This window comes from Nicotiana sylvestris, chromosome 9, assembly GCF_000393655.2.
Source record: "Nicotiana sylvestris chromosome 9, ASM39365v2, whole genome shotgun sequence".
NCBI lineage: Eukaryota > Viridiplantae > Streptophyta > Magnoliopsida > Solanales > Solanaceae > Nicotiana > Nicotiana sylvestris.
In genome coordinates, this window is record NC_091065.1 from 23,313,225 (window position 1) to 23,326,820 (window position 13,596).

The 13,596-nt window shown below is 36.7% G+C and overlaps 2 protein-coding genes across 2 annotated transcripts; both read right to left on the bottom strand.

Annotated features, from left to right (window-relative positions):
- Positions 1 to 2,338: 2,338 nt before the first annotated feature.
- On the bottom strand, positions 2,339 to 7,460 carry LOC104237729 (chaperonin 60 subunit beta 2, chloroplastic). The gene is made up of 15 exons (XM_009791930.2): positions 7,275 to 7,460; positions 6,275 to 6,487; positions 6,059 to 6,184; positions 5,687 to 5,824; positions 5,504 to 5,599; positions 5,106 to 5,348; positions 4,766 to 5,000; positions 4,460 to 4,629; positions 4,303 to 4,380; positions 4,139 to 4,210; positions 3,917 to 4,021; positions 3,742 to 3,834; positions 3,542 to 3,634; positions 2,721 to 2,844; positions 2,339 to 2,621 (listed from the first exon to the last, which is right to left on the bottom strand). The coding sequence occupies exons 2-15, from the start codon at positions 6,485 to 6,487 to the stop codon at positions 2,608 to 2,610; spliced, it is 1,800 nt and encodes a 599-aa protein (XP_009790232.1). The 5' UTR covers positions 7,275 to 7,460; the 3' UTR covers positions 2,339 to 2,607.
- A 3,042-nt stretch (positions 7,461 to 10,502) lies between these two features.
- LOC138877338 (uncharacterized) lies at positions 10,503 to 11,114 on the bottom strand. The gene has a single exon (XM_070156941.1). The coding sequence runs from the start codon at positions 11,112 to 11,114 to the stop codon at positions 10,503 to 10,505; it is 612 nt and encodes a 203-aa protein (XP_070013042.1).
- Positions 11,115 to 13,596: the final 2,482 nt, after the last annotated feature.

A 13,596-nucleotide genomic window follows, 5' to 3' on the forward strand; every position in this document is an offset into this window, starting at 1 on the left:
GTTTAGGCTAATCATGGGATTTACTTCCGTAATTAGAATTGTACTCATAACTAGGACTCATCTGCTATATAAAGAGGGCACTAATCATTTTGTAACCAACTTACATTCATACAGGTCAAGGCAATATAATATTTCTCTCTTTCTCTGGTTTATCAACTTGTTGTTCTTTAACTTGTTCTACTTTACTAAGCTCGAAGGTTCATCAGCTCGAGGGCATTGTCCAAGCATTGGTTTGTTTTATATTCTTGTCAATTCCCATCACTTATTTTTAAATTAATCAATTGATATAAGGCGAAATCATGTATCCTTAATTTAGGGTAAACAATCTTATATTCTACTAGTGTAAGGTTCGATTTAATTAGACATTTTTCTTTCCTTGCTTCTACCCTAAACATAAGAAATAAGTTCTTCCTTTTTAGTTCTATTTGTGCCCGTCATGATACTTTTCTTTTCTTTTCTTTTTATAAAAGAACCAATGCTAGGAACTTTTAAGCTTTGAACATGAAGAAAAATATACATACATTTTGTATGATTATTTATACAGTAATTGCCATAGAAAGAAATGAATAATAGACAAAAATAATGCGTACAATACAGATTGAACTTTTAAGGTTGAGGCTCCTCGAAAGCATGCATTCAAAATAATAATGTGTTGGGACACGCCGAGCGAATGGTCTTGGTATCATGGAACAGCCATGAAAAATATCTTTCTTTTACCTTTTGTTTTTATAATATTATGTTAACTCAAGTGAATTTTATTCTAGTGGATCAATTAAATAATAAAAAATAAAATAAAAACAATTTGAATCGATCTTGAAAAAAATGCTCTCTGAGCATTTAAGTATTGGCTAGAAGACAGACGAATTACTGAAAGAACGGGTCTTCCCCGAGTGGCAAGCGACGAAAAAAGCTATGAGCGCAAACGGACTATTGTTCGAACTTCGAAATGAGTTTAGCATGACAAAATATATCTTTGAAAAAATGCTTTCTAGAAAATGATTTATTTTCTAAAAGAATTGTTTTTCCACATTTGGTTGTAGAATGAATACTTTTTAAAGCGGCATTACGAAACTGTCGCAACGAAAAGTCACTTTCACCGCAAAGCAAGAGAAATCATTTTTTATATTTGGCAAAAACTGTTTCCCCTAAAAAATATTTTTTTTACTACTAAATCAAGCTCATAGAAAAAAAGAAATATGTATCGTACTCTCTCGACCAAGTCATCATAAGAAAATACTGAAAAATCTTTCCAAAGTGAGAGAAGGAGGGAAGACGCGCTACAATTAACATAACAGCTAGCTGAAAAACGTTAGCTTGAGATTGACTCATCGAAAAATACTTTTCGGGAAACGTTTGCAAGCAGGGTTTTGTTTAGCTGCTTTTGTGAAAGAAACGTTTCTGAAGAAAAAAAATTCAAAAGTCAGTTTTTCAAATCTTTCAAATACACAAAAGCTCCTGATAATTTTTAACTGTTTTGTATCCCACTTTAGAATGTAGGAAAAAATAGGAGGAAATCTGAGGAGTAGCAAATATAGGTTTCATTTTTGCTGCCTCATTGGGCTGAAAACAAGAGGAAAATAAATTATTTTTCTACTAGCAAAGGCCATGCTTAAAGCAGTGAAAACAGCCCGAGCTAGCTAATTTTCGGGCTGGTAATTGAAAATAGCCGGCGCTTGCATAGTCATTGAAAAATAGGTAGTATTTTGCTGCAAGACGGAAAATTCCGGCATAATATACTAGAGATTGGTGTACCTGTATGAACTTCTAACATATTATGCTGGAACTTCAACCACGAAAAATGTCAGCATAATATACTGGAAACTGGAGCACTTGTGTATAAACTTCCACTATATTATGTTGGACCAGTATATTATACTGAAACTCCAGTATATTATGATAGAAGTTCAGATATAAAAAATTAGAAATCCAATATATTACGCTGGAATATTTTTCGAATTTTGACCAACGTTCAGATTTACCCTTACATAAAAATAGCTACCTTTACATAAAAATAGCTAAATTTTAATTACTTTTGAATCTGGCTATTTTTGAATTTCTTCCCTCAAAGCAACAACAGAGGCATGCAGGTCTTAAAACCACCAAGTTATCTTACTCTTTCGTTGCAATCAAAACTAGAACTAGAGTAATGTAATATTTGTTAAAGAGCGCCTAAATGACAAGTTTGAAGTACGAAAATCAAAGTTAATGTTTCATCATTAGAGCTGGTAGTGAATCCTGCGAGTTCTCATCAAGATGTAACCTATGTGGCTCTACATTTTGGGTAATTTTTCTTCCCTTTGGTATTCCATTAGACTAACAGAGGTAATAAGTTGCAATATGAGAAACTATGTAAAAGATTTATTTCTGTTCTGCCACTCAACAGACATCCACGGAATCTGCAATTATACATTGAATTGCATGTTCATACAGTGCCGAACCCTGAAGGCTACTCCCACCAGGATTTATATATCCTCCCAGAAAGAATACCTAAAGTTTTACAAAAATAAAGGCTTTCAAGCATTGCCACCAGACATTGTTCATCTACCACTATCATCGCGCAGGTGCAGTTCTTCTCTTCCATCTAATCAGTAGCCTTCATTCAATCATCTAGTAACCGTAACCTGAAAATGAAATTAACCACAAATCTCAGTTAACTGGAGTTCTGCCAGACTACAGTAAAGAAGAGAAAGGGATTGAGTAGATTGAATCCAAGAAGGTACCTGAGTTGTCCATTGGGTTGCCAGCAACTGCTGGTTCAGGCTCCTTGATCTCTACCACCACACAATCTGACATCAAGAATGTCTTGGCCACTGATGACGCGTGCTCTAAACAACATCTCACCACCTGAGCAGGGCACATAGTCATGTCAGCTTTCAGTAATAATAACAAACCAAGGATAGTTAACATGCTCGTTTTGGATTTCCGTCATCAGGTAGAACTCTAGAGTTAGGAAGAGTGATACAATCTCTCAGTTCTATATAGAGCCACCATACATAACCTATTTGTGTCATCTCTTCTGAACCCTTCCTGCTGAACACTCCTAGCCATCCCGAATAAAGACACACCATAAAACCTAATGTTTTATCTTGCATTCCGAGCACTCCTAAGCATCCCAAACAGGGTTAGAAAAGGAAAGATACACTGAGAAGATCAAAAAGTACTTCTGTAAATGCATATGCTTTTTGGCCTACTCCCATATCAAGGCCTTATGTCACATCGACTAGTGTCAAAGAGCAGATAATTATAGTCAATTTCCACTGAAAATCATAAGCCAGCAACAATAAAACCAAGACTTCTATCAGCTTTATTTCCACAATCCAAACTGTACTATCCCTTGGAAGGAACACCAAGTAAAAAAGGACTCAAATAGAATAGTACCATCCCAAAACCCACTAATCAGGTGATCTCCAGGAAACACGGCAATATATGTTTGGCCGCATCATAATATCTTATAATGCAAATCCAGATAATGGCCTCTCTAATGCAAACCCAGACAATGGCCTTTATCAGAAAAAAAAATTGCAAAACCAGATAATCGCACCTTTGTTGGGTCAATAATACCAGCAGCCATTAAGTCTTCATAATTGCCAGTTGCAGCATTGTATCCAAATTTTGGATTGTCACTAGAAAGCACCTGAAAGGTAAACAAAGATACTTAAAGAGTGCAAAAAAATTTCAACCAAACTTTTCAGTTGGCACCATAGTCATTTTTTCCCCTAAAACCAAACCATATATCAGTACCTTCTCACTGACAACACTTCCATTAACACCAGCGTTTTTAGCAATCAACTTCAATGGGTAGCTCAACGCTCTTTTAACAATATCAGCTCCAACCTGCAATTAAGACAAATGAAGTTAAAAGGACTGCTTATGAACTCGCAACAAAAAGAAAAACTGCAGGCTACCACAAACTTGCCTTCTCCTCATCATTCTCAAGAGTCTCCTTGATGGCATCAACTTTAGAAGCAAGTCGCAGGAGTGTGCACCCTCCACCAACAACAATACCTTCCTCAACAGCTGCCTGAAATCAGAACATTATTAGCCTTCAGTCTTCATATTACCAGTCATCAATCAAAAAACTCAAATATATCCTGGAGAGCACAAACCTAACTAATTATTGCCTACGAAACTAGCTTACCTTTGTTGCATTGAGAGCATCTTCCACCCTCAGCTTCTTTTCCTTCAATTCAGTTTCAGTTTGTGCTCCAACCTTCAGCATTCAATTAAGGAATCAGCAACTTATAGCTGCACTTTATACTGATTCAAAAAACCAAAATGTTAAATAATTGGAACTGAAGTTACCTGTATAACAGCCACACCTCCTGATAATTTAGCAATTCTTTCATTTAGCTTTTCTTTTTCATAATCTTGATCTGCTGCCTGCTCAGAACCGCACGAACTTAATGAGACTGGATCATGACAAAAAAATCTTTACCAAAAATGCCAAGCGAACACTCACCTCTATAAGGTTTTTAATCTGTGCAACACGCTTATTGACTGCATCCTGAGTGCTACCATCACCAACAATTGTGGTGGCATCCTTAGTCAGCACTACCTTAGAAGCATGGCCTAGAACTTCCTTGTCAGCCTTGTCTAAGGTAAGGCCAAGTTCCTCCCTAATCACAGTGCCTATACATTAGGGGAATAAAAAGGGTTAGTTATTTCCATCTCCAATTTGGGGTTATCAAAGTCCAAAGGTACAAGGGTCAGAATTGAAGATAGACATTTTCAAATAGAAACAACAAGAAAACTAAGCAAGAGATACCTCCAGTAAGGGTTGCTATGTCATCAAGATACTGGCTTTTTCGTTCACCAAAACCAGGAGCTTTAAGGGCAGCAACCTTTAAAGCACCTCTAAGCTTATTGACAACAAGGGTGGCTAGTGCTTCTTGCTCAATATCTTCGGCAATAATTAAAATTGGGTAACCATTTCTGATAGCATCTTCCAGGACACCAACAAGATCTCTTGCATTTGTTATCTTCTTGTCAACCAGTAATAACTGCATCTCAGAATACATAACATCATCAGTAATAGATACACTGTGCATCCAAAGAGGTATTATGAACATGCTGTACATACTAAACCTAGAAAGAAGGATCCCCACCTTACAGTTCTCATACTCAACGGACATTTTCTCACTATCAGTAACGAAGTATGGTGAGATGTAACCACGGTCAAATTGCATTCCTTCAACCACACGGAGACTGTTTTCAGCACTTTTTCCCTCTTCAAGAGTCACAACACCTTTCCTTCCAACCTTGCTCATGGCTTCAGCAATCATACTCCCTACTTCAGAGTTGTTCCCAGCACTTACTGCAGCAACATCTGCTAGTTCACTGTCTTCTACCTGTGTGGCACACTTGGTCAGCAAAGTTCTCAATCTTGTTTTAAAGTTTATACTTACAATATTTAATGCACAAACCATTACATGATAGCAAAAAAACTAAAACAGCCAGATCTTTGGATTCAGTCCAACAACCATTGATGAAACTAACAATTTACCTCTTTTGACATATTCTTCAATTCAGCTACTAAGGCTTTTGTGGTCTTCTCAATTCCTCTGGTGATCAGGACAGGGTTTGCACCAGCTGCAACCACCTACTTACACAATCTAGTTGGTAAGAAAAATATTCTAGGAGATTTAACATACTGAAAATTCAGCAGTATATGGGTTTCACAAAGTACCTTAACACCTTCAGCAACCAGGCCCTGGGCTAGTACGACAGATGTTGTAGTCCCATCACCAGCCAAATCATTGGTTTTGGCAGCAGCTTGTCTCACTAGTTTAGCACCAATGTTTTCTACTGGATCCTCTAACTCAACCTGTTATAAATAGTAAAGAGCATTTTGATCAAATACAAATTTAAGCAACTAGCAAACAAACAGACGACAGCAAAATAGAAAAAAAAATGACATTATTCTGTTATCTGAAAGTCAAAATAAAATTATAAATGAAAAAAATAGGAATTAAAACAGCTTGATGTTTCGAGAATGACCGGAAATTAGTTGAAACAGCTACAGGTACAATATATCTACCGGGTGTAACAATTAACACACCTCTCTGGCAACAGTAACTCCATCATTGACAATCTTTGGAGCACCATACTTGCTCTCAAGAACAACATTCCTGCCTTTTGGGCCAAGAGTAACTCCAACTAGATCAGCGAGTTTGTTCACACCAACCTGCAACAGCAAGAAAATCAAGCTTTAACGATGTACACAACAAGAATTCACTGCAACCAACTATTTGATAATTTGAGATAAAAAGCTCACCTGCAGCCTCTTGATAGCTGATCCATCCTTGTTGAAATACAACTCCTTTGCCGCAGCGGAAATTTTTGGACTGCGTGCCTTTCTTAGTACAACATTTCTTCTGCTCCCGAAAGAGCTTGAAGATATATTAGCAACAGAGGAAAGCTTGTTTGAAGAAGTGCTGGGAGCAGCCAAGGGACCCGCTGAGGACATGCCAGCAAAAGTAGATGCCATCTGTCCATTCAAAAAAATCACTATATGATTAGTCGACCAACTTAACAAAATTAACACCAACATATCCTAGTGAATTACAGTATTCAACACAATGGAAGCTAGTCTAGATTCAGAAATATGCTCTGTTACTTTAAACAGCTAAGACAAATATAGTTTTCAGTGCTCGGTTTGCTCAAATAATCAACACAAGTTTCAAGCCAGTCAGATAAATCGCCTCAAAACACACTCCACAAGTGAATTAGTTGAGTGACTAAACAGATACTCTTAACCATAGTATTTAGAACGGTATCAAAAAAGAATAATAATACTACTCTTATCCACATTATCCTCACTCATTTATATACACTCTTCTCCTTTTTTCCTTTGCAATTACACAGAGACTGTGTGACACGGTCAATCTATAAATACAAAGTCCCATAAATTACACTGCCTTATCCTAATACAAACAGAAATTGAAACAGGTGCTTATCCATATTTTAAATAAAAGGTCCAATTTTTATCATCCAAATAAAGGAAAAATTTCCAGAAATTGAAACAGTTACTAAGAAGCAACAAAGACACCAATAGCATCCGACAGAAGAAATGCTACTAGTATAAGCAAAAGCCAACAAGAATAGCAACTTATCCACTTAAAGAGAGATAAAAGAACCTTTAACCCAGTAACAAATGAAATCCCATACCCAAAAATAGTTCGATTTATACATTAAAAATTACAACAGAACAAGATACTAACATCATTCTTAAGATACAGATATGGACTAAGAAATTAGCTGGGCGTGAAGCTTACCTTGAAAATTGTAAGAGGTTGAGTGTTGAAGCTTAGGGTTTTACTATAGTGTTGTTGAAGAAGTAGAGCTGTAGTAGGTGGGTTTATCTCTTCTTGAGAAAAAAAAGAAGATACGGTTAGGTTATATAACCAAACCAAAGGGTGGGGAGAGAAGAGTGTGAATGGACGGTAGTAGTGGCTCTTGAAGCTTCTAATCCATCACAGCCGTTGATACTTTTGCATTTTGAAGCTGCCCATTTGGTTTGTCCTTCTTTAGAATAGTCTAGAAGTTTGAATGCTTTACTTTAATGATTACCCCTTTGTATTTTGGAAAAATTGCAACTTGGTTGTCTTAATATTGAACTTGCATTATTTTATCTGGTATTTAATTAAATTTTTGAATTCGGGATTAATTTATACCATAATTATAATATTATTTTATCCCACTTTGAGGTAGAATAATAATTTCGGAATTACTTAATCACAGAATAAAATATTACAATAACAAAATGCTCTTTTCAAAGCCCTTCCCCTAACGACCTTTAAAAAATTCAAGGTTAAAATTAAAAATAAAAATTTATCTCAACTTATCTAGTATACCCTAACACACATATTTTATAATATACCCCGTATATCTCATTTGTTATCCAATAAATCGAACATCTCCTAATTAAAATCTATACCACTAAATAAATTCGTCATTATCTAAGCATCGTATTATAATCTCACATTATGATCTCGAGATAACTTGTTTTATAACCAAACGATCCCTAAATTTGTATAATTCTCCTTTTATCCAAATCGTTGTATTGAAAATGTGTCATCTCAAATTCAGATGAATTTGGTAAATTTTTAATGGAGTATAATTTAAATTTTACATAACTATGTTACTGCTCTTGGATATTTAAACTAACTTATTTTATTTTTCTTCTAAATTTATTTAATTATTTCAATGATTAATTGAATTAATTTTCTAGATGTGTATCTCTTGAGGATTAATGGCCAACTGACCCATCACGTAGGAGAGGATTCAAATCCTTTATGTGAGGTATTCATGAATCGATTTGGATCAATTTTTGGTTAAAATTAAAATAAAAATAATTTAGTCATTTTATTATTTATTAAAATCAAACCAAATAAAAAAATAATATATTAAAAAATTATACTCAAAAGATAACAATACAAAAGATGAAAGCAATAATAAAGAAAGACAAGAAAGAGCAACTTCCCAAGAATAGGGCTTCTACCCACTAGGAGCAAAACAAAACTCTTCTAGAGAAGGCTACTGAGGCAAGTAAGAAAAAGAGAAAGGAGATAAAAGAGTAATGAGAGTTTGAGTTGAGGGATGCGTTATTCTATATGGACGCTATAGACAATGACAATGAGAATTAGGGAGAAGAGGAGATTCCTCTGAAAAGAAAAGTAAAAGAAAATGTTGGTTCATCCAGAACCACTCTAATCTAGAGAATAAAAGAGGACTCCGAAAAGAAGAGTGACATCTCAGCTTGAGGAGGTAGGGACTAGTTCTAAAAGGAGAAGAAAAAATAAAGAAAATATTACCAATATGGGAAAGGAGAACTAGCTTAGTGACTTGACTGTGTTGAAGGGGAGAGCAGGTCACAAATGCGGCCATCGCATTTGGGAGTACTTTCTCGCTTTTGCGAACCAGGGGAGTATTGGCCATTTATCGCAAATGCGATGCTGGAGTCGCATTTGCGACTCTGGGTTGTCCGCTTTTACGATAACACTGTTCGCTTTTGCGACTGCTGTTGCTTCACATTTGCGAAGACTTTGATCGTAAATGCGATCTTCGTATGGTCTATCAAGGGTCGCTTTTGCGATGCTTTGTACGCATTTGCGGACGTTGCATTTTCGAACCCTATATCGCAAATACGACATATGCAGCTGGTTTATCGTCGAGCACTTCGGGACTTAGCTTCATTCTTACATATTTTTTACCCTAGACTAGGTAGGAGGCGATTTTGTGAGGAGATTTTCATGCCAAACTATTGAATAATTGATTTTAATCGATTTTCAATTAAATTTCATGATTATATATTATATTTAACATCAAATTTATGAGAATCTAAGAGAAATTTTGGGAATTTTGGTCAAAGTTTTTAAAAATGAAGATTTGAGTTTTGATAGTCGATTTGAACTCAGATTTAAAAATAAAACACATATATAGACTCGTGGGATTATGGGTAGTCAAAACCTGCCCTTCGACTCGGGCTTTGAACGGGCGAGCCCGGGGTTGATTTTTGTTGACTTTTGGGAATTGTATAAAAATCATACCGTTATTAATTGAAATTATTTTCTCTTGCGTGGTTTAATGTTATTAAGTCCTTTTGGCTAGATTTGAGCCGAGTGGAGGTGAACTTGTAAAAGAAAAGCTATTTTGAGATTGATTTGGCCAAATTGAAATAAGTATATAGCCTAACTTTGTGGGGGGGGGGAGGGAAACTGTCCCTCGGGTTTTGGATTGATAGTACTATTTGAATTATGTATACGATGTGTACACGAGGTGACGAGTGTGTACACAGACTTATATGTGGTATTTGACTGATGTAGACTTCTAGACTTTTTTCATGTATCTAATTTTATTTGTCACAATATGTTATATCTTCCATTGTTAAATTTGCTCTTATGTGCCTTACTTGAAGTTGTTAGTACATGTTACAACAACAACAACAACAACATACCTAGTAAAATCCCACTAGTGGGGTCTGGGGAGGGTAGGATGTACGCAGACCTTACCCCTACCCCGGAAGGGTAGAGAGGCTGTTTTCGGGAGACCCTCGGCTCAACAGAAGAGATAATAATATCAGAAAATAAATGCAAGAAGAGATATGTAACAACAAAAGAAGCAAGAGAAGTAATAATAATATCTTAAAATACACCAAAGAAGTGAAAGGGAGTGCAGTAATACAATCCTATGCAAAACAACAAAATAGTGTGAACACAACATATATCGCTACCAAACATAGGCAAAGCTCTATTAGACTACCCGGTACAAAGAGGGAAAAACTATGCGCTACCCCCTAGCCTACAACCCTAATACTCGACCTCCACACGTTCCTATCAAGAGCCATGTCCTCGAAAATCTGAAGACGCGTCATGTCTTGCCTAATCACCTCGCCCCAATTCTTCTTAGGTCACCCTCTACCTCTTCTCGTACCTGCCAAAGCCAACCGCTCGCACCTCCTAACCGGGAAATCTATGATTCTCCTCCGCACGTGTCCAAACCACTTAAGCTTCACTTCCCGCATCTTGCCCGTCCACGGGAGCAACGCCCACCTTCTCCCGAATATCTTCATTCCTTATCTTATCCAGTTTAGTATGCCCGCACATCCATCTCAACATCCTCATCTCAGCTACTCTCATTTTTTGGATATGTGAATTCTTAACTGGCCAACACTCAGCCTCATATAACATAGTCAGCCTAACCACCGCTCTGTAGAACTTACCTTTGAATTTCGGTGGTACCCTCTTGTCACACAGGACTCCAGATGCTAACCGCCATTTCATCCACCCCACCCCAATGTGGTGCGTTACATCCCTGTCAATCTCCCCATCTCCCTGGATAATAGACCCTAGGTACTTGAAACTTTGTCTCTTGGGGATGACTTGTGAGTCAAGCCTCACCACCCCGTCCGCTTCCCCCGACACGCTGCTGAACTTACACTCTAGATATTCCATCTTGGTCCTACTCAATTTGAAACCTTTGGACTCCAAAGCTTGCCTCCACACCTCCAGTCTCTCATTAACACCGCTACGCGACTCATCGATCAGAACTATATCATCAGCGAACAACATACACCATGGCACCTCCCCTTGAATATGGTGTGTCAAGGGATCCATCGTCAGAGAAAATAAGAATGGGCTAAGCGCAGATCCTTGGTTTAACCACATAATTACCGAAAAAAGCTCGGAGTCACTTCCCGCAGTCCTAACCCAAGTTTTAGCTCCATCATACATATCCTTTATCGATTCAATGTATGCTACCGGCACCCCTTTCACTTTCGGGCATCTCCAAGGTACGTCCCTAGGGATCCTATCATACGCCTTCTCTAGGTCAATAAACATCATATGAAAATCCCTCTTCCTATCCCTGTGATGTTCCACCAACCTCCTTATAAGGTGGATAGCTTCCGTAGTAGAACGACCCGGCATGAACCCGAACTGATTTTCAGAATGTTAGTACATGTTCTATCTTTTATTTTTCAAGTTCACTCTTATGTGTTTTATTTGTTATCTGTAATTACTTGTTGAATTCATATCTTATCTGTTACATGCCTTAATTGTTAATTGATTCTTGGTAACCGTGTATTTATTTATAAATTGTCATTTCTTGCTATTTGATTTTTGGGAGTTATCGTGTAACTTTATCCTTCGTTTGTGACTTCTTGTGTAGCTTCGTTATTACATTTGGTTTTGTGATACGCCGTAGTTAGTTGTAGTTGTTTGTGTAATGCCTATTGTTTGGGGATCGGGTTGCACACCACTTGTATCTCACTCGATGCTTTACTGATTTAAATGGTTATCACATTTTTACTTTAATTGGATTCTCAAATTTTACTCATCACCTTATTGTTGTGTACTTTACTTAAAAATTATTATCACAATTTATTTTTAATAAATTCTATATTTAACTCGTTAAGTTTAACTGATATTTTACTTTGTTTAAATAAGTATTTTTACTTCATCTTATTAATTTCTAAACTAAGCTCATCTAATACTCTATTTACACAACCTCTCCTTTAGTTTATATTTTTTGAATCCTAAAATAAACTTCATATCTCATTTGACGCTTTAATTTATTCAAGTAGTTGTGTTTTATTGTGTTTAAATTTATCCCTCGATCATCTTAGTTGATATTGATATGAATACGATGTACATGGTAGCACAATGACTTTACCATGTGAAGGTGATTGCTATTATGGGCACGAAGTGCCATATGTATAAGATTTGAAAGTTGTGACTCATAACTTGTGATTACGAGGAGTGGTATTTCAGGTAATAATTCTTGTTGTAATTCGTGCATTGGGAACAATTTGAGTAATTGAGTTGTCATCAGTTTTCCTTACTCGAGTTCATTCATACTTTATTAGTATTCTAACTATGTTTTTGCTTTATTACCTGGTTATTTCTTGTCTCCATTTGTGTTTCTATTATATCACTATTGGTTATAAATTTGTGATCCTTCCGTTGTTGGTCTTACATTTATTTTCTTTCTATTGTTAGCTTTATGTTATATCTTGCACAAGTTTACATGTCTGGTAGGTGTCTTGATTTGGCCTCGTCACTACTCTACTGAGGCTAGGCTTGATACTTGCTGGGTACCGCTGTGGTGTACTCATGCTATGCGTCTGCATATTTTTGTGCAGATCCAGGTACTTCTGATCGAGTTGGTTTTGAGACTTATGCATTCGCGACTGGAGACTTCAAGGTGTACCTGCTTGACGATTGCAGGCCTTGAAGTCACCTTCTGTTGTCTTTTATTTCCACTATTTACTATTATTTTAGAATAGTGATGTACTTGGTATTCCTAGTTACTCTTAGGGGAGCTTATGACTTGTACTACCGATTTTGGGATTGTATGACCGATGTTGGTTCAGCTATGTTGTTTCAGTTATTATTTAATGTATTGCAGTTAAGTTAGTTAAATTTCATTAATAATCAGCATATGTTATTCTTACATAGTCTGAGAGACTAGGTGACTTCACGACATCTTATGGTGGGAAATTGGAATCATAACAAGTTGGTATCAGAGCTCTAGGTTCATAGGTGCTACGAGTCATAAGCAAGTTTAGTAGAGTCTTGCGTATCGGTACGGAGACGTTTATACTTATCTTCGAGAGGGTACAACACTATTAGAAAACTCCACTTCTTTCATTCCTTATCACGGGGAATTCATTCAGCTTGAAATGTATATCTTATATTCCTTTGCGTCCACTCGTATATGATATTACACACTCGCTATCAGTTATGCAGTAGGTTCATGATGATGCGGATGAGCTATGAGGGGGCCATGAATACTCAATCATCGCATTGACGTGTTGTCCAGACTGAGGGTACAGATGCATTGAGAGATCATACAGTTGTTCACATGGGGGTGTAGCGAGTTCTGGCATCTGATTGATAAGTACGAGCTTGGGAAGATTTAATTGGTTACTTAATTGTCGTGATCATGGTAGGGCTATGAAAGGGGGTTGATTTGAGAATAGTTGGTGGTTCTAGAGACTATGTGTTTTGTATGGGACTTCTATTCAATGAAAGGTACATATTGTCATTGAAGGCACTTGAGGAAAATGGGCTTGGCTGTCACGAGGATGGCATGCAC